The sequence below is a fragment of the Dasypus novemcinctus genome, chromosome 1, assembly GCF_030445035.2.
Source record: "Dasypus novemcinctus isolate mDasNov1 chromosome 1, mDasNov1.1.hap2, whole genome shotgun sequence".
Classification (NCBI taxonomy): Eukaryota; Metazoa; Chordata; class Mammalia; order Cingulata; family Dasypodidae; genus Dasypus; species Dasypus novemcinctus.
This window is the reverse complement of record NC_080673.1, coordinates 133,742,057-133,769,895: the sequence shown is the minus strand read 5'-3', so window position 1 is coordinate 133,769,895 and position 27,839 is coordinate 133,742,057. Positions and strand designations below refer to the sequence as shown.

At 36.2% G+C, this 27,839-nt stretch overlaps 1 protein-coding gene across 5 annotated transcripts in view; it reads right to left on the bottom strand.

Moving 5' to 3' along the window:
- ADAMTS3 (ADAM metallopeptidase with thrombospondin type 1 motif 3) overlaps positions 1-27,839 on the bottom strand; it is a 316,618-nt gene that overhangs the window by 57,184 nt on the left and 231,595 nt on the right. For all 5 annotated transcript variants that reach the window (XR_009185863.2, XM_058297220.2, XM_058297235.1 and 2 more), the window contains 5 exons: positions 5,648-5,731; positions 3,213-3,369; positions 2,360-2,465; positions 1,833-1,976; positions 314-446 (listed from right to left, as the gene is read on the bottom strand). Coding sequence is in view for 4 of the 5 variants with exons in the window: in XM_058297220.2 (XP_058153203.1) it covers positions 314-446; positions 1,833-1,976; positions 2,360-2,465; positions 3,213-3,369; positions 5,648-5,731 (624 nt within the window). In the remaining variant the exon portion in view is untranslated. The remainder of the gene's footprint in view (positions 1-313; positions 447-1,832; positions 1,977-2,359; positions 2,466-3,212; positions 3,370-5,647; positions 5,732-27,839) is intronic.

Below are 27,839 nucleotides of genomic sequence, written 5' to 3'. Positions count from 1 at the left end.
TGCCTTGGTTTCAAAGTCCAGCTCCTCTCTTTACCAGAGGTGTGACTTAAGCAAGTTGCTTATGTGTGTAAGTCTAGACTTTTAATATATCCTTTTATATAATAAAAGGATACCACTTGCCTACTAGTTCTGTTATAAGGATTAAATAAGATAATATATTTAAAGCACTTAGCTTCAGTATATAGCCACATAGTAAACACAAAATTGGTATATATTTTTATACTTGCATTGGCGAGTCTGTAAATCTCACCAAACAGAAACTAGGTGAATAGATTCCAAGATGCAAAATCTAAATTAACTCTGAGTAACATACCGCAGTGCACATTTTATAACCAACGCCAAAATCAAAACGACATTGCTCATCCATAGAATAATTGATTCCAGGAAGTTCTGGAAGCTTGGGCCAATCATGTTCAAAAGGGTCATCAAGGAGACAGTCATAGGAACTGTAGGAATGAAAACAGCACATGTAACATATGTAATTAAATATCCTTTTTAAATCATGTCTTAAAGGCAAAACATTCTTAGTTTACATACTCTGATCAGATCATAGAGCAAGGTCTCAAAAGTATGGATTTTAAGGTTTTTGGTTCCAATCCCATTTAGGAAAAGACACTTCATTCTGATTCATCCTGGGAAAGTAAGTTAGGCATGATTTAGGAATGCAGCAGTGCTGTGACAGTCTTATTTATATCACTAGGTGAACTATATATTGTAGCAGAACAAATCCTGAGACCTAAACTTAGGGAAGTCCTGATATAATGTGCAGGAAACACATGACCATACTTTCCTTATCCTCAATTAACCTTTACCACAAGTTTGACTCCATCAAGAATTTTCCATGAAGTTCTGATATATGCAATAACATGGATGAATCCTGAAGAGATCATGTTGAGTGAAATAAGCTAGACACAAAAGTAAAAATATTGTATGATCTCAATGATATGAAATAATTAGAATAAGGGAACTCATAGAGTCAAATATAGAATATAAGTTACGAGGGGATTGGCTGGGTGTGGGGATTAGGGAGTTAATGCTTAAATTAAATTAAAGAGTTTCTATTTGGGATGATGTAACAATTCTGGTAATGGATAGTCATGATGGTAGCAAAATATTGCGATTGCAATTAACAGCACTGAATTATACACATGAATGTGGTTAAAAGGGGAAACTTTAGATTGTATATATGCTACTACAATAAAAATGATTTTAAAAAATTAATAGGACTGTACAACACAGTGAACCCTAAGGTAGACGATGGACTATAGTTGATACCATAATTATAAAAATATGCTTTCATCAATTATAACAAAGGTGTTAATAATAGAGTGGTTTTTATCTTGGGAATGCAGGATATACCTATAACTTCTCTAATAAAAACAATTTAAAAAAATAAAATTAAGTAAATAGGCATGCAAAATTATGCAGAGGACATGGAGTGGCTGTAGCTCAGTGCTTGAGCACATGCTTCACATGTACTAGATCCTAGATTCAATCCCCAGTACTTCTTAAAAAAAAAATTTTTTTTTTTGATTATGCAGAGGAAAAACAAAGGAGACAAATACTCTTTAAAAAAAGAAAAAAGAAAAAAGAAAAAAGACTTTACCAAAGGAAAATCACATTTAAAAATTCACTTAAATCCTAGGTTGATGTCTTAAAATATATTGATTACATTATGGAAGCATTGTGCCACAAGCTCTGAGTAACAAGAAAATGTTTAGTGTGAACAATTTCCATTTATTGAAAGTCTTGTTACGATCAAGGTCCTTAGAGTTTGTTTCATGTCAGCATTTATGCTTAAGTGCTCTAGTAACATGCAACAAGGGACATACTGGATGTATCTTTTCAATTCTTGGCCACTGCATCGGGACCAGTGGTAACGATGGAAGGCTGCTTGCACCAGTGGCGCCATTACACTTCCCATAGCAGTCTCATCACCACACCTGTTGCCTTGTCCATCATGTTCCATTCCCAACCTAGAACACAAAGGGTAAGAATCACAGGGGCTAAGGCTTTTTTTAAGTTTCTGTTTTGAAAATAAATACTGAGAAATATACATATACATACACACACACACACTTATTTAAGCCAATGTGGCTTTCTTGAAGGAGTCACAGAAACTGTGGAATAATAAATTTCTTTATTATATGATAGTTCTCAAAAACACAAGAGGGACTCTCCAAGGAAAAGTAAGTCATTTAGTTTCAGTGCATAACCTCTTCACTGTTTTCAGCTCCTCACATTTGGCAGGGGATTAGAATCGCATGCTGGCATGCACTCTGCCTTAGTGTGAACAATACTGGGAGAAGCAGAAAAGAAAAGACCCTTTTTTGCTTTATGGCTGTCAACAGTGACTTACACATGGCCAGTTTCATGGGCAACAACAAAAGCAGATGAAAAACCATCCTCATGATTCAGGGTACAACTTCTCACTGGGTGACACATGCCTGTGACTGGAGCATATCCTGTAGAGAATGACAATTACTTTTAGTTTCATTTTATGAGAAAGCCCATTAAGAATTACTACTGGATCTTTGCCTAAGGGGAAAAAAAGCTTTTCAGAAAACAGGGGCAGTATTATTTCACTGATACCATTGTGCCACATTCTCTTGGGAAAGCCACAGGTAATGGCCTCTAAAAAGATTCATGTGGATCTGCATTTTCTCCTCTCATAAGGGAAGGAACTACCCAGGGTTACCATTCTGTTTTGCCCACCAGCTAAGCTTTGTCTGTTTAGTGAATGTCTCTTCATGTCATGGAATTGATGAAGGGAGCCAGAAAGTCAATCAACACTGAAAAGAAAATCATCAGTCTGTGTTTTTCCAAAGTCCACATCAGAATGTATCAGATAAATGTAAGCTAACTTTGGAAGGAAGCTCTTTAGCAGCAGTCATTTCTCACGGAATCTTTTTTCTAACGCCAAACAAGTGGTGGAAATCACACTCCATTTTATAGCACCACTACCCCTCTTGCCTGGACACCAAATGCACAATCATTATTTTAAAGGCAAGAATAATATAGTATTTAAGTGGCATTTAACATTGTGAATTCCAAAAAAGTCACTGGAAGCAATAGAAAGAAAATGTATGCTTGGTTGATGCATGGTAGAAAGTAGTGGTGGAGGCTTGAACATTTGAACAGACTGTCTGATTTAAGATTACTTTTGAAAAGTCATGCCCTTAAGTTTTTCTTCTACATGTTAATGGAAATACCTTGCATTCCAGCAGGTCCAAAGTCTTGCCTGGTTAAAAAAATTGCATGATCATGGTGTTCAGAGTGGTTAGGATCAGATTTTTGTTGTTGGCAAGCCCAGCGACAAACGTTCTCCAAACTCCTGGATGGGTCTCCCCTTTCTATGAGGCTGATGGACTAAGTGGAAACAATATGTTAAAAACAACATTTTTCCTGAAGAACTTCCTTTAATTATTTTCTCTGAAGTTGCACTTTGGGATTACAGTTCTTAAATAATGCTTCCATATTATTATTTGGGGTTTATTTAGATAGCTATCTTAAGTTTGGAAATTCCAGCTGCCCATGAACTATATTATGATGATGATCCGTATTATCTGTGTGAAAGTTGACCAGCACAATCAGAAACATCTGATGCTGAGACAACTCAGTATTGTGAGACAACTCAGTATTAGTCATTTGGGTAAGAGTTTTAATAGTCTAAATATTTCCTGATTTAGCTTGGATTTTTAGTTTTATAGATATTAACAACAAAAATAGAGGGAAAGATTCTGGCATGAGAATTTTTCCCCAGAAATGTTAAAATGAAAGCTCTTTGGTCATGATTTTTGTCTTTTTCCTGTGGTCAGGAATTATCCAATATATGGGAAGGATATAAATTCTTCAATGAGATGACAAAGGTGATCAAATCTCAGTTTCATGAGGAATGGTCCAATTATACTAACCTCACAGCGGGGAAAAAAAAAAAAGCATAATTTTTTAACCTAAATGGTAATAAAGACAGATGTACTCTTATCTTGCAGTCCCAATAGATATGTTGCAACTATCAGATTATAGTCAGGATTTAAAAGTTCAGAGGGAAAAGGGCTTATCCTTACAAAAGCCTAGGAACCACGCCTCCCAGAGTAGTTCTAATGGAATGAGAAACTGAGCTTGGAACTTAAAACTAGTCTCTCACTTGGCTCTCAGGCTGACATTTTTGTTACATTTCAGCAAATGTTATTATCAGTGTTTACATTTTTAATAAATTTAGCTTGGTTGGTTATATGCTGACCACAAACTTCTACAAACAAATGATGTTTCAACCAAATAAGGGCTGTTTTTTTAATTTTTATTTTTAAAGATTTATTTTATTTATTTTTCTCCCCTTCCTCCCCCCAATCCTCCCCATTGTCTGTTCTCTGTGTCCATTTGCTGGGTGTTCTTTGTCCGCTTCTGTTGTTGTCAGTGGCACAGGAATCTGTGTCTCTTTTTGTTGCGTCATCTTGCTGCGTCAGTTCTCCATGTGTGGCACCATTCCTGGGCAGGCTGCACTTTCTTTCGCGCTGGGCGGCTCTCCTTATGGGGTGCACTCTTTGCACATGGGGCTCCCCTACGCAGGGGACACCCCTGCATGGCAAGGCACTCCTTGCACACATCAGCACTGCACATGGGCCTGCTCCACACGGGTCAAGGAGGCCTGGGTTTGAACCGCGGACCTCCCATGTGGTAGATGGACGCCCTATCCACTGGGCCAAATCTGCTTCCCTAATGGCTGTTAATATCCAGTTGGAGTTGAATTGATCCTGAGTTATTGACATAAAGTAGGTCAGGTTTATGGGATAAACTAAATGGGATAAAGACAGATGACACACTTTCATGAACAAATGGTAAATGGATCTTAAATAGACAATGGAATGCAAATACATGGATTTTTCTGTTTGCTAAATGCACAAATTCATGAGTATTTCATGGCCAAAGGAATAAATTACAGGGATATGTGTATTTTTAAACACCAAAGGAAACTGTCTAGTTACTTCCTTTATGTTTCCTCCTCAAAGGGAATAAACCATTCCCCCAAAACAGAATTATTTTCACTATTTCCAAGGACAGGGATATAAGCAATGACATTTTAAAACTAGCTAGAGTTACTTATATTACTTGAAATGCCTCCCATGTGCATTTGATGATTTACCTTATAGTTTTCAAATTGTTACAAGTTCTTTTAATTGAAAAATATTCATCGTGTGTTTCACTCTTAAGTGAAAATATATTCATGTAAAATAATGTTTTTAGCAAGTTGAGAGAGCAAGGATCTTTGTCTTTTTTTGTCCACTGATACATTTCAAGCATCTAGAAAGTGTCTGCTATGTAGTAAGCACTCAATATAGATGTTTTGAATGAATAAATGAATCACAAATGGCGATAAAGATATGCCAAGGAAATTCCTTATTTTCACAATGGTATTCATTCCTTTACATTCATACAGCCATCCCTAAAGTCAGGATGAAAATCTCCACCTCAATTAGACAGAGGGAAACAAAGCAAGTGGAACAGTTTCCCCTTTTCAGTTCAGAACATGAAGATCTGTGTGAGACATATCTATGCCACCTGTTAGCAGTCGCATCAGCAACTTAAGTCTTCTGTTTGCTAACTGAGTCTCTAAAGTTCATAGCTGACATATTTTAAGGCAGTTTACCTTTGTATAACCCAGCATTATCATGCGCACCAGGACCACATTTATGTGCACTCCAAGGGACACATCGTGGTAAATTTCATTCACCTAGAAACAAAGCAGATAATATCTCAAAGAACAGCAAACAAAGGATTTCAGGAGATGCACAACATTTAGGGTACCAGACAAGTACCAGATACTAAATCACCTTTTTTTTCTTTTGTAAGTTTAGACTGAACCCTGAAATGAAACAATTTAAATTTAGCTTCAGAATAATCCTTGGATATATGGATTATGGATTTTATAACACCTACAAGAGAGACCATGAACATAAAGGACATGCTCAAAAAGCATCTCCTTAAACTATTTTAGTACTATAAGAGTTTACATGTGATATAATGTCATATAATATTTACCCCAAAGCAGCCACGTGATGATGACTCTGTGGAAGTGTATGCTTGCAGTGGACAGCTGTGCTATAGGAAAACAGACAGCAGGCATTTGCCCACTGAGCTGTCATTGTTACCTCCAAGGACACTGTATCCATTGGGGGATCTTAGGAGATGGTGCTGATTTGCAAGAGCTGTGGTCATCTGTTTGTGGGCTAGCAATCTGGCAGGCACCAAGACAGCCCTCCCAGTGCTCCCCAAATATGTGGCAACAGGGATAACATTTTCAAACAGGAGTCCTTCAATATGAGAGTTATTAATATGCTTACAAGTGCTTATTAGATGAATGTCAGTCCCAGGTATAGCTCAGAAGAGCAAAGTTAAGTCACTGGTTTTTATTTAATTTTTTAAAGTTAGGATGGGATTCCTAAAAGTAATTTAAGTATATTTTAAAATCATAGATTTGGGAACTAAAGCAACCTCAGTGTTCATAGTCCATCTCCATTTTATACAGATGAGGAAGATGCAGCTTGTAGAGATTAACTGATAGACAAAAATACACAGTGAGTTATTGGCAGATGTGGATCTAAAACGAATTGTAATCTTTATTTTCTGACTAAGCTAGTGCAAAATTAGTGCTAATACAGAACAGTTGCAACTCAGCAAATGTTAGCTGGAATGAAAGGCATAGTTATCTGGCTAGATTACAAAGATCTAGGGACAAGAACAAGGACCCAGCATTTATCGTAATAATTAAAAGAGGAGTGGAACACTAACTACAATTCAGTCTGAGATCCAGGGAGTTTGGGCAGTAGACACGGAAAAAGTAAAATTTTCAGATAAATGAGAGGCATAGGGAGCAGGTGCAGCCCGTTTCCCTGGTTTGAGAGCCTGCTTCCCGTGTATAAGGTCCCATGTTCAATTCCCAGTACCTTAGGAAAAAAAAAAAAAAGAGAGGCATAATCCCACAGAAAAGGTTTTTTAAAAAGAAATATACTTTAGAATGATAGAAAGCTCTAAAAAAGGAAATTCATAAATTCATGAATCATAAAATGGTTAAATAGCCACACTGATAAAGAAACAAGAAGAAATATGATCCAGTATGACTGGATTAAATATGACTACACAGAACATCTTAAAAATCAAGGACTTGAATGTAGACTGAAGGCATATTTATTGAAGTTGTACATGGAATGAAAAAAGGAAGAAGAGCTAACATACAAGTGAGATGATCATATTTTTTAAAAGGTCTAGGTCATCTGAGATATACTAAAGATGACAATATGTAGTTTAACAAGAAAAGATGTAGAATCTTTTTAAATAGAAAAATGCATATTATACATATACATGCATTTACAAATACACATACACAGAAAATGGTAAGAACCAATTTAAAAACTGTTCAAGATAAGTCAAAATGTGGGGGGAAAATGCAAAACATTTTCAATGTATTCTTCCATTACATAGGTGGGCAGGCAGGTAGTTTATGTCTAAATTGTTCTAGTATAGGCTAGAGCAACTTGAAATATTGAGTTCATTTTTCTAAGCTATCTTTAAGAGAGGTGTTAAAAGACTTGAATGTATCCTGAGAAGAGAAAACAGCAAAAGCCTACAAAATATACCCAGAAAAGGCATCATATATATGTTTGGAGAAATGTAGTGGTTAAGCGCCTGGACTCCAGAAACTAATAGTCTCAGAAGAAATCCTGGCTCATGCCCTCACTGGTTGTATTCTTTTTATCTTTCTAAGCCTCAATCAAATCGGTATAAGGATGAGGTAAGAATTGAAAGACTTAATTCTTATAAACAAATTACTCAAAATATTTTATGAGTGAGAGGGAGAGAGAGATGTTTAAAAGACACTGGACTATAAGTATGAAGAAAAGAAAACTTAGAAGACTTAATAGCTGCCATATAGAAGAGGTTAGATTTATTCTGTGTATATACAGGAAAAAAACCAAACAAACAACCTAAAAAACTATGGGTTCACATTAATGGAGGGTTGGATTTCAGCTTAGTATAAGGAAAATTGAATGCTGGACAAAAAGTTCTCATTCTTATAGTCTTTTCAGTCTTAGATAGATTTTCTTATCTTACTCCACACTATATATTGCCTAATTGGAAACTGAATCTTCTCCTCCTTTCTTGGTTAATTATCTGATGAGAAATTCCTAACATTACAGTTCCAATGAAATTAAAAAGTCTGAAGTTAGGGCTGCCACTAATACACTTCTCCAGAGATGCACAGATTTAGGTAGATTGCATTCTAACAACCTTCTTGTAAAGCAGAGATTTTGAGTTAAAAACATCATTTCACATATAAAGTTATAAAGTGTGTTTTGTTTAACATAGGTGAAATATAAATACATTAATATAAAAAAAGGTTGAAATCAATGTAGGTAAATATAATAGAGGACAAAAAAAATTTAAAATATGAGAAAGGCAGTTAGGTAGAAAAGTGAATTAATTTCTGGAGAAGGAGGGGCAATGGAGAGTGAGTGGCACTTACAGTCATTGTAGAATAGCAGTAACTACTTTAAGTGCCAAAGGAAACATCTACATAAGAAAATATTAGAAAAATAAAATGGACAGGTGTTGATAATGACAAAGCATTTATCATTAAATGTATATATAATCACACTAAATTAGCCAATTCATTTGTAATTGGTGAATCTGAATATAAGTAAAGTGCAGCATAGTCTTACGGACAATAAAATGCGTGTTCCTAATGGCAATATTAGGTTATAAACTGCATTAAAGAAATTTACATTTTTTTAACTCAAATACACCATTCACCAAAAGAAAACTAATTTAATAAAAGCCACTACTATGGCAGCCTAATTTGATAACAGGGTAATCCAGTAGAAACCAAAAATAAGTTATAGAATGAACTGAGTCAGCACACATTTGTAAAACATTCATAGAGGGCACATAAATTATTATGGGTATAAAAAATCACATATTTTAATATAACACAAAATATACTTTAAATATGGCAAATCAATAATTAGATATGTTATGATGCAAAGCAGTGGGTCTTACTTATTTTGTTTTTCAAGCTAACGAAGTGTCATCCTATATATTATTCACTTTTTTAAGATTTATTTATTCATTTATTTCTCCCTTTCCCCTCATTTTTTTGTGCTCGGTGTGTGCTGTTTGTTATGTGCACTCTATCTCTGCTTGTCATCTTTTGGGAGGCACCGGGAACGGAACCTGGGACATTCCATGTGGGAGGGAGGCACCTAATTGCTTGAGCCACATCCACTCTCTGCTTGTTTTGTCTCTCATTGTGTCTCCTAATTGTGTCATCTCATTGCATCATCTTGCTGCACCAGCTCGTTGTCTTGTTCATCTACTTTAGGAGGCACTGGGAACTAACCTGGGACCTCCCATGTGGGAGGTGAGTGCTTATCCACTCCCATGTTATTCACTTTTAAAATGTATATCATAATTGGCTGCTGTTCATCTTGCCAGGTTTGGCCAATAATGGGACGCAATGTTTCTATACTCTAAGACAATGTTTCTATACTCTAAGATATTAGAGTTGGAAAAAATAATATAGTGCCAATTAGATAACCAAAGGTCTGGATTCTGATTATAAACTGAGTCGCCTGGGCTTGGTGACTTTACTTCTTTGAGCCTCTCTTTTCTCATTGGCTAACTGTAATTATATTTGCTTTGCCTGCTTGAAGAGCTGTTGTTTAAATCAAAGAAAAGGCACTCAGTAAAATCTAAGCATTTAGCACCCAGCCATCTATCTATACATTATCCATGCAAAAGTTCTAAAGATTTGTGGATGTATTTTCATAATTTACATGAAAAGAACAAGAAAACAGCTGCCTCTGTTGCAGTTTTCACTGAAATGGAATTCAAGGCTCTTTTAAAAGTGAAATTGAAATGCGTGAAATTTCAACTGAATGAAAGATGTGGATTAAATTGCAGGCAAAATTCTTTGACAGTATTCCCCTGCCACTCCACTCCCCTTCCCCCAAGATGCTGGGTAAATGTTATAATAAAGCTCATTCCAGCAGATGGCAGTATGCACATTTTAGAGAGCAGTAAAGGGCCAGCCGCTTAAATACACCTGAATGCACTTACCTTCCAATTCAATATGTCTCTCTTTTTCTATATTTACATATAAATAAAATAACTTCCTTACAATTAAATAAAATATTTAAAATATTCCAATTGGAGGAAAACTCACTTGATTTTTAAAAACAAAGAAGTGAGCAAAATCTTTATTTAGACTTTCATGTCATTTATTAAAATATTGTATAAGATGCCTAAAGAAACTTCCATGATCTAGCAAGTGATCAAAAACTTTAATAATCAATAAATTACTTGAAGAAATAACTAAAAGCATATCATAGTGAATTAAGTATTTGAATCTATCAAGATGCATTAAAATAGTATTTGTTAAGAAAGCAGTTTTACAATTCAATAACAAGGAAAGCAGTTTTTCCCTAAGTAACAGCAACATCAACAAACAGAAACAATAGCTAATATTACAAAGAGCTTTCCTGGTTTCATAAATTGTTCTAAACAAAAGCATTTAGATAAATATCTATATTAATTCACATAATCCTGGCAAAAAGTTAGAGATATTAATATCTCTCCATCTGAAGAGGAGCCCAGAGAAATCCACTAAACTTGCCTAAGATCATATCACTAGCAAGAGGAGTAAAAGAGGAAAACCCAGTCTGATTCGAATCACTATTTAACCATTTCACTGCATTTCTTCCACATACCAGCATATCACGATCAATTACTATGGGCAAAAAAATCTGGTTTTAAAAAAACCAATACTGATTTATTACCTCTGAGTTTAAGAAACTGGTGTGGAAACATAATGAGAAAGATAATTTAAAAACTTTACTTGTTTTTTCATAATCTTTCTGTGTGTACTTTAAAGAGATAAGGAGTAAGACTCTGAACTGGATATATATAAGGAATTCTTGATAATCAATATAATGGTATTCCAGAAAGTAGTGGGTAAAAAATAAAGAGGAGCTACAGCTGACCACTAGAAAAACTGAATAAAAAAGGGAAGTAGGGATGAAATTTATAATCAGTGTTTGGGGTTGCAATAAGAGTATTAAGCATAAACATTCTTTGAAGTTACGTATTTGACACTACATAATGCAAATCAAAGTATGCCTATGCAAAACAATATCTTTTCACCAAGTGACGCAACCCATTGGACCAGGGGTAAATTTCTATGAAGTGTTCAGGGCTGATCCCAGAGTCCTTATTAAATTACCTGAAAAAAAGGAGTAAACAGAACATTAATTTAATTCAGATGACCTTAAACTGGAAGGGGTTGCCAATGATGTGAAGGGAAAAAAGAAAAAAGGTAAAATCAAACCAAGTATTCCTTCCTTGAAAGGAAAAGTTCTTCCAGGTTTGTTCCCGGACAGGACAATTTCTCCCAGGACATTTCCCTGGCAGGACAATCTGACCTGCTTTGTCTGACTAGCCAATGAACAACTTTGGCCTCCACAAAGCAATATTCGTTTTTCTTTCAGATGAGTGAATTAGGTCTTGAGCAGCAGAATAGCTTAGTACTTAAGAACATGGGCTCCAGAGCCAAACTACTGGGTTTGATCTTGGCTATGTGACCTTGGGTAAGTTATTTAATGTCTCTGTGCCTAAGTTTCCTAATCTCTAAAACGGGATCATAACAGTATCCTCCTTGTAGGACTGTTGCCAAGGAATAAATGAGTACACATAGGTAAAAGTGCTTAGAATGGTGCTTGACCCTTGCAAATGTAATAATAACAAGTTGTTAATCATGGTCATCATAATTATTATTCACATAGAAGCAAATAAATAGTACATATATAGGATTTTTTTAAATGACTTTTGATTAACTATTGAAAAAAAGTGATAATAAGATAGTCTGGGTCATCTTGGCCAGATATAAAAAAAATTTCTGAAAATAGACCAGTAAAAATATTACTTGGACCATGACTATCTTGTAGAGCTACAAGTTTCAAACACATACCTAATCAGAATCAGTCCCACACTCTGTACTCCTTTTTCTCAGAGTTGAAAGCTAGCCCTTTCCCTACTAGTCAACTCCTTTTTCCTCATTTCCAAACTCAGGCTAATAGTAACAACTGCTTATCAATTCTCTAATTGAATATTTATTGAACAACTGCTATGTGCATAACTGTTCTATGTGTTGGAAAATTGAATAGTAAATGAGGTATAGCCTCTATTCTCATGAAGCATATATTGGGATTAGAAAAAACAGACTCTAAACATGGAAAAATAATAAATATAAAACAAGTGCATTTCAGATGAGAACAGGTGCCATGAATAAAATAAATCTCAGTGAGAAGACTGAGGATGAGAGGGAAAGAAAGGAGATACTTGAGATAGTAAGGAAAAGACGACCCATGAACAAGAAGAATATGGCTATGTGAATACTTGAGGCAAAGGGAAGATCAAGTGCAAAACTTCAATGTGCATTACCATGAAAGCTCAAGACTCTACAGCAGAGATATTTTTATCATTATTTTATAGACTGAAACCCAGAGAAGTTATATAATACATTCCCCAAATGATGAGTAGAGCTAAAATTCAAATAAGCTTGTGATTTCAATGCCTGTTTTATTTTCACAACTACTTTCCTTGTCTTTTTCTTTCCTGTCATAGTGGAAGTGCTGAATCTCTATTTTTTCTAAGCTATCTATCTATCCTACTTCCTTGGGGAGATCTACTCCAAAAAAATCCTTTTCCCTTATTCAACCTCTCCATTTCTTAAAGGTCCTTTTCCTCTTTCATTAACATGTTCAATTCTCCTTCATCCTGAAAAAATAATCCACCTACAAAGTTTTACAGTACTTGGTTTACCACTCTTTTCTCCAATATTCTGCAATGACACTATTCTTTCCTTTTTTTAAAAGCAACAGTAGCTCCTCTTTTTTTGTCCAGCCCATAAATGTCAGTTTTTCTCAAGGTTTTGTTTTGATTCTTCTCTTCTCATGTTTTCCCTGCAACATTTCATTCACTGTTGTTTCTTTAATCAATCCCTATAAGCTGATGAGTTCCAAGCGTTTATATAACATTGAATCATCTCTTTTGTGCTCCAGAGCCATCTGTTCAGTTGTAGTTACAGAATTATCTATTTGGATGTTAGCCGTACACCTCAAAGTACAATTATCTTCTTCCTAAAACCCTTCTCTTAAGAAATATTTAGTCTAAAGACTAAATTATTCTTGATTCCCTTCCTCTTCTTTGAGTATTATCATCCATCTGATGCCATGTTCTGTGGACATCTCAAACCTATATCGACCTGTGTGCCTCCACATCCAGTAGCATAGTATCCATCTAAATCACTTGGACTGCTGCACTACCAGGTTAAAATGTTTGCAAATGTTTTCATTGCATAATCTAGGCCTCTGAATTAAAGGGTTAAAGCAGCAGGTTTGGGTGCTCAAACTCTGCACATTCCAAAGAACGGACTGTTGTTTTGGCCAGCTCTGGGAAATAACTCTGAGATCTTGGAATATCTGACAAGACACTGATAAGAATAAGTCTGTAATACATGGGGTCTTGGGCCAATCCTATAGTTTATGCTACCAATGTGATTTATGCTGAAATCCTCTTTATTTTTTTACATGGGGTCCTGGACTACTGCTGTATCAGCTTGATTTCTAAGGGGGCTGGAAAATGAGTAACTCAGGTAAGTCATGTGGATGCTTAATGCTTATGTGACTAACCCCCATTAAAAATGGACATCAAGGCTGGTTGGTGTTGTCATACACAATTGTTGGGAGAATTAAGCACTATCGTAATTGTGGTCTAAGTGTAACTCTACTGGAAGAGGACAAATAGAATCTTGCACATGGTTTCTCTTATACCACACATTATGTGTCTTTTTCCTTAGCTGATTTTAATCTGTACCCTTTTTTGTTTGGGGCTTTTATTGTAGTAACATATGTACAACTCACAATTTTCGATTTTAACCAATTTCACACCTACAATTCAGTTATATTAATCACATTCACAACATTATGCTACCATCTCCAACTTTTTCTTCTCTATCCTTTTGCTGTAATAAACTTTAACTGTGAGTAGACTAGCTTTTCTGAGTTCTGTGAGTTCTTCCAGCTAATCATTGAGCCTCAGGGTGGTCTTCGGACTCTTGACATAGACCCATTTCAGTAATTCTCCAGACAGGCATATTTTAAGGCTCAGATGGTTGTCTTCAATAAGTGTGAATCTGTCTTTTCATGTTAATGGTGCTTTACATCCTTGAAGCATAAAAAGCACTTTGGGTGGACCAAGAAGGCAATTCAGCAGGCAGAACTCATTCTCTCCTTTGAAAAATGAGAGAGATGACTTCCTTAATAAGATGAAAAACTTTTCTATGTTTTAGGACACTGGGAAAAATAAAGGTGGAAGTTATCCTGGGGAAGATAAGGTCAGTTCAGAATTAGTAGCAGAAAAAAAGAGTCAGAGTCAGAAAGGGAATTTGGGGCTGCAGAACTAAAGGGGAAGGGGAGAGAAAACAGAAATGTTTCAGTAAAATTCAAAGGGACTTCTGAGACAGCAATGTGTGTGGATACTGTTAGGCTATTTTAACCTCTTCTAGAATGCCAGGGACAGGATATTCTCGGTCAAGTGTGCGTTCTAGGGAAGGAGTGGCTGAACTAACTGCAATGACTCCAATCTGTGTCTGTAAACTGGTACTTTCGATCCACAACAGAGAAATTCAGCAATCTATTGAGGCAGAAAGGTATAGCATAAACCACAAGGAGTCTGGAGCCAGGTCAACACTGGTTCATGACCAACTTCTGGTGCTTGTATACTATGTGTCTATGTTCATAGTAGAGTGCCTAACAGTGTCTCTCTCCTCCAAAGCATTCGAATGCATCCAGAATTCTCTTTCTAAAAGACAGATCTGATCAAGATACTAATTTTCATAAAAACTCTTAATGGTATTTTATTAGCCCTTTCACATGGCAATATGATTTTTTAAAAATTTATTATCTTTTTTCTTTTTAAGATACATGGATCACACAAAATGCTACATTAAAAAATAGAAGACGGGAAGTGGACTTAGCCCAATGGATAGGGTGTCTGCCTATCACATGGGAAGTCTGTGGTTCAAACCCCAGGCCTCCTTGACCCGTGTGGAGCTGACCCATGCACAGTGTTGATGTGCACAATGAATGCCCTGCCACACAGGGGCGTCCCCCTCGTAGGAGAGCCCCACATGCAAGGAGTGTGCCCTATAAGGAGAGCTGCCCAGCGCAAAAGAAAGTGCAGCCTGCCCAAGAATGGCGCCACACACATGGAGAACTGACACAACAAGATGACGCAACAAAAAGAAACACAGATTGCTGGTGCCGCTGATAAGGATAGAAGCAGTAACAGAAGAACACACAGCAAATGGACACAGAGAGCAGACAACTGGAGGGGAGAAGGGGAAAGGGAGAGAAATTAAAAAAAAATAGAAGGGGTTCCCATAAACCCCACTCCCCATACCCCCCACTCCTCCCACATCAATAACTTTTTTCATTAGTGTGATACAGTCATTGCATTTGAGGAGTACACTTCGGAGCGCTGCTACACAGCATGGATTACAGTTTCTGTAGTAGTTTACACTTGCTCCAAGTCCAGACAGTGGGTTATAACAGGATATATAGTGTCCTGCATCTGTCCTTGCAATATCATTGAGGACAACTCCAAGTCCCGAAAAAGCCCCCATATCACATCTCTTTTTCCCTCTCCCTGCCTTCAGCAACTCCCGTGGCCACTGTCTCCACATCAATGATACAATTTCTTCCATTGCTAGAGTCACAATATTTCTATAGTAGTTACCCCCAGCTTCTCTACCCAGCCTCATCTGTTGCTACTTTCCCTAAATACCCTTCAATCTTACCATACAGAAAACCTTCAATGGCCCTAAAAATACCATAGCTAATACATTTAGTATCCTGTTAAAACCTGTTCCACTGTCTTCCCCTCTTCTCTTTGTCTAGCAGGGAAATGCCAATTTCATTTTCCAAAGTCCAAATCAAATGACACCTACTGCATGAAAATTTCTTCATGCACTACCTACAGTATTTGCCAAACCATATCCCCTGTTATTCAATTTATGTTTCCATCATACTTTGTGGCTCAAACTTTTTTTTTTGTCTTTATCTTTTTTTAATATTATATTCAAAAAATATTAGGTCCCCATATACCCCCTACCCCCTTCACCAACTCCTCCCCCCATAGCAACAATCTCCTCCATCATCATGAGACACTCACTGGATTTGGTGAATACATCTCAGAGCACCGCTGCACCTCATGGTCAATGGTCCACATCATAGCCCACACTCTCCCACGTTCCATCCAGTGGGCCATGGGAGGACATACAGTGTCTGGTAACTGTCCCTGCAGCCCCACCCAGGACAACTCCAAGTCCTGAAAATGCCTCCACATCTCATCTCTTTCTTCTATTCCCCACACCCAGCAGCCACCATGGCCACTTTCTCCACACCAATACCACATTTTCTTCGATTACTAATCATGATAGTTCATGAATAGAATATCAGTAAGTCCACTCTCATCCATATTCTATTCCTCCATCCTGTGGATCTTGGAATGGCTGTGTGTGGCTCAAACTTATGAAGCAACTGTACCATTTTAAAATATTATTACTTGGTAATTTGTTTGTCTCGCATAGCATAATTAGTTTCTTGTATAAAGGAGCTAAATTTTATTAAATTTCGCCTTCCAAGAACCTAACAGGGCATGTTGAGAGGCTATATGCTAGGTGAATAAAAGCCTAGAAGATTGATATGAATTCAAATGTAAAAAGTGGATTATAGATACTGGCCCCAAACAGAAAACCATTACTTGATTTGTTTATGTTACCTGAACCCATATATACTCATGATAAATGTCTTGTACTCACATTCAACATTACCAAGAATGCTACTTTAAAAAATCAAAAGCAGTGTAGAGATTTAATCACCATGACCACACCTACTGGTAATCCTTCAATAAGTCCATTAATGCCTTTTAAGGAACAGAGTACTTCTGAGGAGTTTACATTTTATTTTTAAAATATTAGGTGGGGGAAACGGACTTGGCCCAGTGGTTAGGGCATCCATCTACCACATGGGAGGTCCGTGGTTCAAACCCCGGGCCTCCTTGACCCATATGGAGCTGGCCCATGCACAGTGCTGATGTGCTCAAGGAGTGCTGTACCATGCAGGGGTGTCCCCCGCGTAGGGCAGCCCCACGCGCAAGGAGTGCGCCCCATAAGGAGAGCCGCCCAGCGCCAAAGAAAGTGCAGCCTGCCCAAGAATTGGTGCCACACACACGGAGAGCTGATGTAGCAAGATGACACAACAAAAAGAGATACAGATTCCCTTGCCGCTGACAATAATAGAGGTGGACACAAAAGAACACGCAGCAAATGGACACAGAGAGCAGACAACTGGGGCGGGGGGGAGGGAGAGAAATAAATAAATAAATAAATCTTTAAAAAAAAAAAAATTAGGTGGAAGCCTGCCATGTCCAGATAACACATCTGCCCTGTTATTAGTTTACGGTCCACTGTAAGAAGCCAATTTGGATGAATAAAATAATTAATGAATTCTCTCTTAATTATTAATGATTACCTGGAAGTCCAAGTTTTCTGTAAGACTAGGAAGTATCCTTTTAAATGAATTATTTTCTTTTTACTTAGTAAATCCTGAGATTAAGAAATAGACTCAATTCTCTGCAGGGCACTGAGAGTTTTGATAAGCACAATAAACACAGAAGACAGCTTCACTGATATCCATCGATCTTAGTATAACGAGGACACCTGCCACAGGCAACAGAGTGATGACAGGGAACATCTAGCACTGTGAAAGAAACAAACTGCCATCTTAACCACAAAATTTGCCTTATTGCCCCACTAGAATCTCAAACAGGATTGCTAACTGGTTTGATTCAATCAGGCAAGTAATTAAATTCTCATTTCAATTACTTTAATGGTATAACAAAGTAAAGAAACAGGTAGAAGAAAGACATCAGCATTTTATTCAGCAAGGGATATATAAAATTTCACAGTTTTTAAATAGTAGGCAGTAGAGCTCAGAGAGGAAGATTAGTGGGAGCTAAAGACAGTGATCTATTGGGGACAAAGTCATGCTCCTACAAATCCATTAACTGGTGATCCTTGGAAAGGACTTAACTTCTCTGAATCTCATTTTCCCTATTTATAAACTGTGACTATTAATGACCATATTTTTAGGGTTTCAAGTATTAAAGAATTCATGTAAAGAATTAGCAAAGAAACAGGCACAGAGTGAGAGCTAAAAAGTATTAGTTTGTAGTAGCAGAAACCTTCAACCTTAATATTAAATCTTTCTTCTGAATCTAGAGCACGAAATTAGAGAATTTCAAACACTTCCACAGGTTTCATTACTAACCTTGATCTAAGGAATCTTTTTTTTCATAGACTACCACAATGGTACAATCATCTAGCCAAGTACTAAAGCAAGGAAGTGGAGATGATTTTGGATTTTTCCCTTTCCTTTAGAACCCCAACCAATCTGTCACCAAGTTCTATTGATTTTACTATACATTCTCTATCATTACTGAAATGAGAATTGTTTCATCAACCATTATCTCTGACCTAGACATCTACAACTGATATCCAATGGTCTGTATTCATAGTTTCTAGGCCTCTTCAATTTATCATTTACAAGGCAGCTATTATCAGGATATAGGCGTTCACTGGCCTTCCATTGCACTTGAAATATAATTCAAGGTCCTCTTATAGTGTTCCAAGTATGCGGCTCCTTCTTTAAGCTCTGCGTGCTCAAAGAAGCTCCTTGCAAGCTAGACTCCAGTCACAAAGGCCTTTTTAGTTCCTAAAACCAAGCCTAAAGGTTCCTAAAACCTTTTTAGTTCCTAAAACCAATTGTTCAGTGGCTGACTTCATTTTACTTAAAGTTTCAATTTAATCATCACTTCGTAGAGAATGCTTTCTTGATCATCATATCTATATATATGGATATATCCCTACTTGTTCTATTATTCTCTTTCTCAGCAAATTTTTGGTTCCCAACATCACTCTTATTATAATCTATGATATATTTATTTGATTTCCTTACCAGTCTGTAATCTCTATGAGGCTCAAGAAACATGTCTTTTGTGTGTACTTCTGTGTACCTGGTATATATCATTAAAACAGACTTTTGCTAAAAGACTGACAATTCAAATTTTACTGAGTGTCTACTATGTAGCAGACATTATTTTGAATATTATAAATATGAAGCTTAATAAATGCAGTAATTGCACTCAAGGGATGAGCAATTTATTAAAGAATCCCTTTTAATTTGCAAACTTTGAACAGAAGGAATATTTGTGAAGGGATCATAGGAGCTGATAGTTGATCTGGATCTTAATAAATGAAATTTCACTAGAAAGGATAGAAATAGGGAGGCAGGGGGCAGAAGGAACAAAGGGAAAAAGGTTATGCTGAAGAGACCAAAGAACAAAAACATGAAGGGAAACAGATGTTGCTCAACCAACTGGGCTCTTGCCTACCATATAGAAGGTCCAGGGTTCGATGCCCATGGTCTACTGGTAAGGGCAAGCTGGCCCATGAGGCAAGCTGGCCCATGCAGAGTGCCAGCCCACGTGGGAATGCAGCCCCATGCGAGAGCCACCCTACATGGGAATGCTGCCCAATGCAGGAAAGTCGCCCCGCCCAAGAGTGCTGCCCAACGTCTAGAGCTGGTGCAGCAAGATGATGCAACTAGAGACACAGAGGAGAGAAAATAAGATGTAGCAGAACAGGAGAGCTGAGGTGGCACAAGAGAGTAACCGCCCCTCTCCCACTCTGGAAGGTCCCAGGATGGGTTCCTGGAGCCGCCTAATGAGAATATAAGCAGACACAGAAGAATACACAGCCAATGGAAACAGAGAGCAGACAACAGGGGGAACAGTGCAGTGGGGTGGGTAGAAGTAAATAAAATAAATCTCAAAAAAAAAATTTAAATTTAAAAAATTAAAAAAAAAAAAAAAACAAACGTGAAGATAGATTGTAATTGTAATTGCCACCACATCAAACCCCCATTGCCTTGGTTTTGATCATTACAGAAATTTTAAAAAGATAAGCTTTTCTGAGCTGATATCTCTTATTTCCAACAAAGCCACTCAAACCAAAATAGTACAGAAACTGTGCCCTGTCATCTACTCATCAATAAAGAAGATTACATTAAAATGATTCTTAAGGTCCTTCCAAAAGTAAAAGCCTATGATTCCTGATGTTTCCTTAAATTATAGGCATTTTGAGGGCAGGGATCATTGCACTGATGTGTTCAATAAATATTTAATAAATAGATTTATTTTCACTGAATAATATTAGTCTAATACTTTTCTTCCTAGTAGTCCCAATATACATGGATACCAAATCCTGATATTAACTTATTAATAACATGCAAATCAATATAAGATCTAATTTATGAATTGCTACACTAGAAAGAAGTTGTGTTTCATTTTAGTCATTCTTAGAATAATAAATATTCTCCTAACCTTTAAGGTCTTCTATAATCTGATCCCAGCCTACCAGGAAATCATCTCATTTCCCCCTTCCTCGATCCCTCAATCAGAAGGCCATGCAAAACAGCATTTAAGAGAAGTCAGAGTGCATGAGTTTATTTATGGTATCTCACTTGCTTGTGAGCTAAGTCAAGTGATGTACCCTCTCAGAACTTCAGTCTCCTCACTGGATTGCAGGTGAGGATGAAATGAATTAAACCATGAAAGTGCTTACATATTGTAGTCTCCCAGGAAGTTCTGTATATCATTATTATCATGAAAACTCTACTTCAGTCACATGGAATTACTCATTGTTCTCCTTACACACTGTGTGCTTTCACGTATCTGTTACTTTATTTATCTGGTATGCTTTCCTTTTTGGCTCTGACTAGAAAACTCTGTTCATCCTACAAAGTCCTATTACTTGCCAATTCCTTGGCCAGGTTTTCCTAGCTCCTTCCAGATAAGAATTAATATCTCCTCAGGCTATCTCAACTCTTTATAGCTATTTTTCTTATAGCTTATTGTATCTGTTGTAATAAAACTCACTAAAATGGCTCCCTGAGAAGGAACTGCATGAATCCCACTTGCACTGTAAGATTTTGTTCCTAAAAGTAAAAAATTTCAAGTGATGAAGTTATTCTTTGAATTTTATGTCCTTTTCTTCTTGATCCCTAAGTGACCTTCCACTTTGTCTTTAATCATTAAAAGTTAAGGATGTCCTAAATCTCTTTAGGATATTTCCCCTTTTAAATTCAGTATATTGCCAGGAATCATTCTTTTCCATATTCAATTATGATAGAATGGTAAAAGAATATGATCTGGTGTCTCTATACGTTTTCATTTGTTTGCCTTTCAGCAAGGTCTATATTTTCCCCTGCAGCAGTAAAGACATATTACTGAAGAAAAGAAAGAGTATAATGGTTTAAGTCCAGGAGGTAATAATTAACAAGTTAAAAGTCTTGGGGGGGAAAAAAAAAGTGTGTCAAGAAAAAGTTGTGAGGGGCCTAGAATGCTCATATATCAAATTTCAGTAAATTGAGCTTCATGGTGGCTCACATAACATATTTATGGCAACAGTGTTTGAATATCAAGATTCAAAGAGAAACTTTGGGGGAAAATTCCAGGATAATCCTATTACTTACATTTTTCAGTCTAAGAAATTCCCACTCTATTTCTTCACTTTCAGATGTTTATTCCCATTCTCTCATTTAAGTTGCTCTCCTTTATTATCCTGCTAGTGATTTTTAACTAGAGGTGCACATTAGAGTCACTCATCCACTTAAAAAACGATAACTCTTAGTAGAAAGGACTTACTGGTATTCTACTATACAATTATTGTGACTCTAGCAATGGAAGAAATTATATCATTGATGTGGAGACAGTGGCCACGGGAGTTGCTAAAGGCAGGGAGAGGGAAAAAGAGGTGTGATATGGGGGCATTTTTGGGACTTGGAGTTGTCCTCAATGATACTGCAGGGATAGACACAGGACACTATATATCCTGCCATAACCCACTGACTAGACTGGGAGAGAGTGTAAACTACTACATAAACTATTATAATCCATGCTGTGTAGACAGCGCTCCAAAATGTATTCATCAAATGCCATGAATGTAACACACTAATGAAAGAAGTTGTTGATGTGGGAGGAGTGGGGGTGTGGGGAATGGGGTATAAGGGAACCTCTTCTATTTTTTAATGTAACATTTTGTGTGATTCATGTATTTTTAAAAAAGAAAATAACAAAAATGTAAAAAAAAAAACAAACAGAAAAAACAAAACCAGTAACGCTTAGACCTGTATCCTACCCATCCCTGATTCAGTAGCTCTTTTTCACCTTAGTACCTTTGTAATTTATGTTCTACCAGCCACTCTTACCCAGTACTTTGCCTGGCTCTTTCCCTCATTGAATTTCTGTATCTCTACCCAAATGATGTCTCAGAGATGCCTTTCCTAATACCTATACAAAATAGCTCCCCTCTTGACTCCATCCTTTTACTCTGATTTATTTTTCTTCTTAGCACTCATTACTACCTAAAATAATATATGTATTTCTTCAGTCAACCTTTGCCTGTGTCCTCTACCAAGCTTTAAGTGAACAGAGAATTTTCTCATTGTGCTCACTGGTATCTCCTATGACTAAAATAGCCCAGGAACATACTGGGCAATGGATCAATACTTATAAAATGAAATATGCCCCATAGCTGAGAACTTCTCTCCTAGTAAGTTAGCCATGTTAGAAAATAGTAAAACTAAACATTTCTTAGTATAGCAAGATGTGACATAGGATCCTGCCAAAGGCTTAAACACATATCACTTATCTCTTTTTGAAACATGAAAAGCTTGTTAAGAATCTCTAACTAAGAATGGGCACTAGTCATGCTGTTTTAGAATTTCTAGAATATATTTATATCTTTTTACCTTAATTTCTCACTTCTTTCTAGGTGAGGCTTACAGAAAGTTCAAGACCTATATAATAAAAAAGTTTTTTTGTTTATTTGTGTTTAAAGGGAGGTGGAAGGCATTAACTATTTTCTCCTTCACAAAGGAGCGGGACAATAGGTAGATGGCATGTCAAAATCATCTAACACAAGGATTATTAACAAGGGGTCAATGAGCTTGAATTTATATTCAAAAAAACGTTATTTTTGTGGGAACGTATTGGTGTGGGTGTGATATATTTATTACATAATACACAGAACAGTGTGGACTTAGTAAGCGGTCCGTGGTTTTCACCCGACTGGCAAAAGGGGACTGTGGAACAAAAAAGGTTAAGAACTCCTGATCTAAGGGGGCTTGTTTAACTACACACTTGTCCCTGGAATCCCCTAGAGGAAAGTGCTAACTTAGTGAGCTGCTTTTCCTGTGTCAAACATCCAGATTCCTATGGCATGTCATCTATAGAACTCCACATTCATATGCACTATCATGAATACCATTAGGCGATATGGTCTTAAAATAGATTCAATAGATTTGCTATTTGGGTCAAAATGGGGGCTGATTAGCATAGCTAATTTAAAATAGCAGATAAACCAAAATTATTTAACATTCCTTTTGAAACAAAATACAATGTGTTTAAGTGTTTGTCTTGATTACATTTATACCATGGGTAATGAGTTAAAATGAAACATAACTTGAATTTCCTAAACCTGGCAGTTTTCTCTCCTAATAACTCTGTCTTCTTTTAATTATTACCATCACCATACTATCATTATTTGAACCTGTTTAACAAACTAAATACTTTTTTAAAAATCGACCTCAATTGTAAAAGGTTGTTTCTGCCAAAAAAAAAAAATGGCAATAATAATTCCTATCTTGAAAGGTAGTTGAAAAACACCTGATAAATATTATTTACCTCTTAAACACTGCTTTCATTATACCATTAAGCTGATTTAAAGCCTTCACTTGTCATCTGTTTCCCCTGGTTTTGAGCCCAAAATTTCTGCCTCCCAAGATTGTTCTAGATTAAAAAATCTAGCACAATATTAGTTATAGTCAATTGTTCATTTATCTATTTATTCATTAAACATGTTTAACATTTAATAATTTAAGAACTCTCTTCAAGATAAGAAAGTATGATAAAAGAAATATAAGCCTCCCTTTAAAAATGAGCTCATTTTAAAATAAAATAAGGCCAGGAAGCAAATCACTTAGACCAAAAAGGAAACTAAATTGACAGCCAGGAAAAGAACCTAATTCTGCCTAATCACCTGAGGCAAAGGTGCCAAATGATATTAAAGAAAGCATTCTCTTTTCTCTACCCTAGTGACACCTTTCTCCCCAAGTTAATGCAAAGAGATGAGGATCTTTTTGTTGTTAGTTTTCTTCCAAAGTTTCTGTCTGAAGTCATCTGACTTGTACAGCTTCTGTGTCTGCTTTGAATCAAGTTTGGTACGGCATGACTTCAGATAACCATGGGAAATCATAAAGCAGGCTAGTGTAGGAAATGATAATTATTCATACATGCTAGAGAAAAACTTTAATTTTCCTGGCCTCAAAATTCCATGAGACAATTTCATTAGAATATCATTGCTGGCTTCTCCTCCTGCATTTTACGCTTATCAGACTGATGAATTTGAGAGAAGGTAGCAAACACCCCGGTCAGCTCAACGTTTCGTAACTTCTAGTTTACAATAGGGCAATGCAAAGGGGTGAGAGAATAAAGGATTTGGTCTTCTGTCTGCCATACTTACAGCTATTTGCCTGGTCCAATAGGAGAAACCTGAAATCATACTGTGGAGAGGAATAGGAGTGGGGTAAGATGTTTAATTTAGAACAAGGTTTCTGAACTCCAGCACTATTGACAATTTTAGTTAGATAATTCATAATTCTTTGTTCTGTAGGCCTGTCCTGCTTGTTGCTGTAGGATGTTTTACAGCACCCTGGCCTCTTCATCTAGTGCCAGGAGCACCACCCTCAATGTTATGAAACCACATATTTCTCCACACATTACCAAATGTCAAGGGTGGGGGCAGGGGTTATGGGCAGGGAAAATTGCCCTCAGTGAGAACCACTGATGGAGAATAAGAAAACCTTTGTGGCTATACATTTAAGTCATGTGCAGTTCAGCTCTCATCAATATAAAGCTCTTTTATTCTCCATCTGTCTTGTCTGTCTTTCCATTGTTTATCAACTTGGAAAGGGAGGGGGAATGCTGTTACTGTTGCTTCCCCAGACCCTTCCCTGCATGAATCACTTACAGACTTACTAAGTTTTAAATTTTATTTTCTCTCCTAAAGCCCTATTTACTGATGTACTAATAACTTCAGAACAATTTCTGGTATTTTAGACCACATCCCAGACTAATATCTAGCTTTTTTTTTTTTAAGGAGTTAGCTGGGATTGAACCCAGGACCTCATACATGGGAAGCAGGCACTCAACCGCTGAGCTACATCCGCTCCCCTAACTAACCTTTTTAATGGACTTAAACATAAAAGTAGTTTTGAAAGTTCTAAAAACCTAAAAATGCGGAGCTTTGTTTCTTCTTCAGCATCCTCCAGACTTACTGTCTGGTGAATGCTATAACCATTTCTACTTTCTTATTAATAGATCATACTTAGAGATCTTTACATTTTCATGTGCCCTTCAAAAAGGAAAAATAAACAAATCAAAGAAACAACAACAGAAAAACAATTCCTAAAGGCCCAGTTCAATCTCCAGATTCCTGATGAATTACAGAATTAATGAACATCTTGTCAAGACTTTCAGTTTTATAAATATGGAAACTAAGTTCCAGGAAGAGACTAAATTTGTCTGTGGACACAGAACCAACCAGTAATAGATCTAGAACTAAAGCCTTGGCCTCCTAAGTCCCAATTTAATACTCTTTACTTCAAGACTTGGGTGATTATTGTGATTTGTCCCTTCTCTAAAGACCTATAGCATTTATAATATAGCATTTTTTAAACTTTTCATTTTGAAATACTTTCCAACTTGAAGGATAGTTACAAAAGTAATATAGAACCCATGCAGACGATTCTAATACACCTCCATCCTGATACCCAGATCCACAAACTTTTAACATTTGGCCTTATTTGCTGTCTTATAATATTTAACAATGTAATCCTTAATATTATGATAATATGACTTTCATTGCTTGGCTTTAAAAAAATATTTCCCTATATATTTATATTACCTAAATTTTAACTCTGTGAGAGAAAGGACCATATCGGATCTCTTTTCTATTACTCTAAGAGCCTTGTGTAGGTCCAAGCATCAGTTAGGGGCCTAAAAAGTCTATACCTATTGATTGCCCTCTGAGTGGCAGGAGAAAGTAGCCAAGAGCTATAATGAATGAAAGGAGTGTCTCCACAAAAATTTTTAAATTTTGGGTAATTTAGGGAACAAAAGTTTAATAGAAAACTAAATGTTTTATATTTATGCATGTGTATACATGTATACGCATGGAGCACATAATATGTACTCATTTAATCCTCTCAATTAATAAGAGGTAGAACCTATTATTTTTCTTATTAGACCAATAGGGAAACTGAGGCAGGCACAGAGAGACTAATATGTGCAAAGTTACACAACTAACAAGTCATAGAAAAAGAAAACAGGCAAGTAGTAGAAAATATTCACATAATTCATAAATGATGATCCTCTTTACACATATATTTTTAAGACTATTAATATGTTTTCTGTGTGATGTTTAGTCTTCCTGAAAGGAATTAGTGCCAGTGAACAAATAAAAATGTGATTGAATTTCCATTTTCCATTTCACAAAGACATAATATATCTATAATTTTATATGTTGATGCCACAGTGCATAGAAATATATTTAAATTGACAGGTTAAATTTTAATTAACATAATTACTAAATAAAATTGTGGTTCATGAAATTAATAGTTTCCCCTCGGTATAATTTTTGAATCTAAAGAAAAGAAAGAAGGTAAATGACATAGATGCCCAAAAAATGAACTGAAAAATCAAAAGCTAAAAATCAAGGGGGGTGGAGAATAGTCTTAGGCAATAAAGATGCTAGACAAATATCACAAGTATTTTTTTTAATCTTTTTTTTCACATGTATTTTTAATGGTATGATATAAAATTTATCAAATAGAATATACCACTATCTAAATTATTATTTTTTATTAAGTAGAGGGTTGGTTTGCTCATTATTCTTTTCCATTTCTTTCTGAGGAGCAATTTCAAAGGAAAAAAAGAACACCATTTTGAGTATGTTTACTAAATTTCTTCTGAATCTGATTAAGACTCATAAAGGGGAGAAATGGATAAATTCAAAGAGTCCTTCAGTGACTGCTGTGCAGTAGTGTGATAACAGTTAAATTTTCTTTGTAAATATATTGCTTTCAGTCTTATAATCGTGAACCATAGCACACTTGCTGAAAATCTCTAATATAAGAAACCACACACAGTTATCACACATAAACCTTTCTTCATTATCGTGGGATACAGAATGGTGCTGGAAAGACCTGTTTCATCCTTCCTGGTTCCCATCAAGACAGGAAGATGAAGTGTTGAGAGTTTTGTTTATTCCCAGGAAAAAAAAAAAAGAAAATCATAATAATTCCTGTTATATATAGTTCATTCCATTAAAGACTTTGAAATTTATGATTTGCCCTTGATGACCATGGAAAACTAGTTGAGAAATCTTTTATTTTTGCTTTCTACTATTTTAAATATGTATGTCAATATTCAAATGAAATGCAGGTTTTATACCTTTAATGTAGTTTTTGATGCAGGGCACAGCAATAGAAGGTGTCATATAGTTTCCAAAAGACACTGAGCAAAACAGGAGAACTGAATTCAGA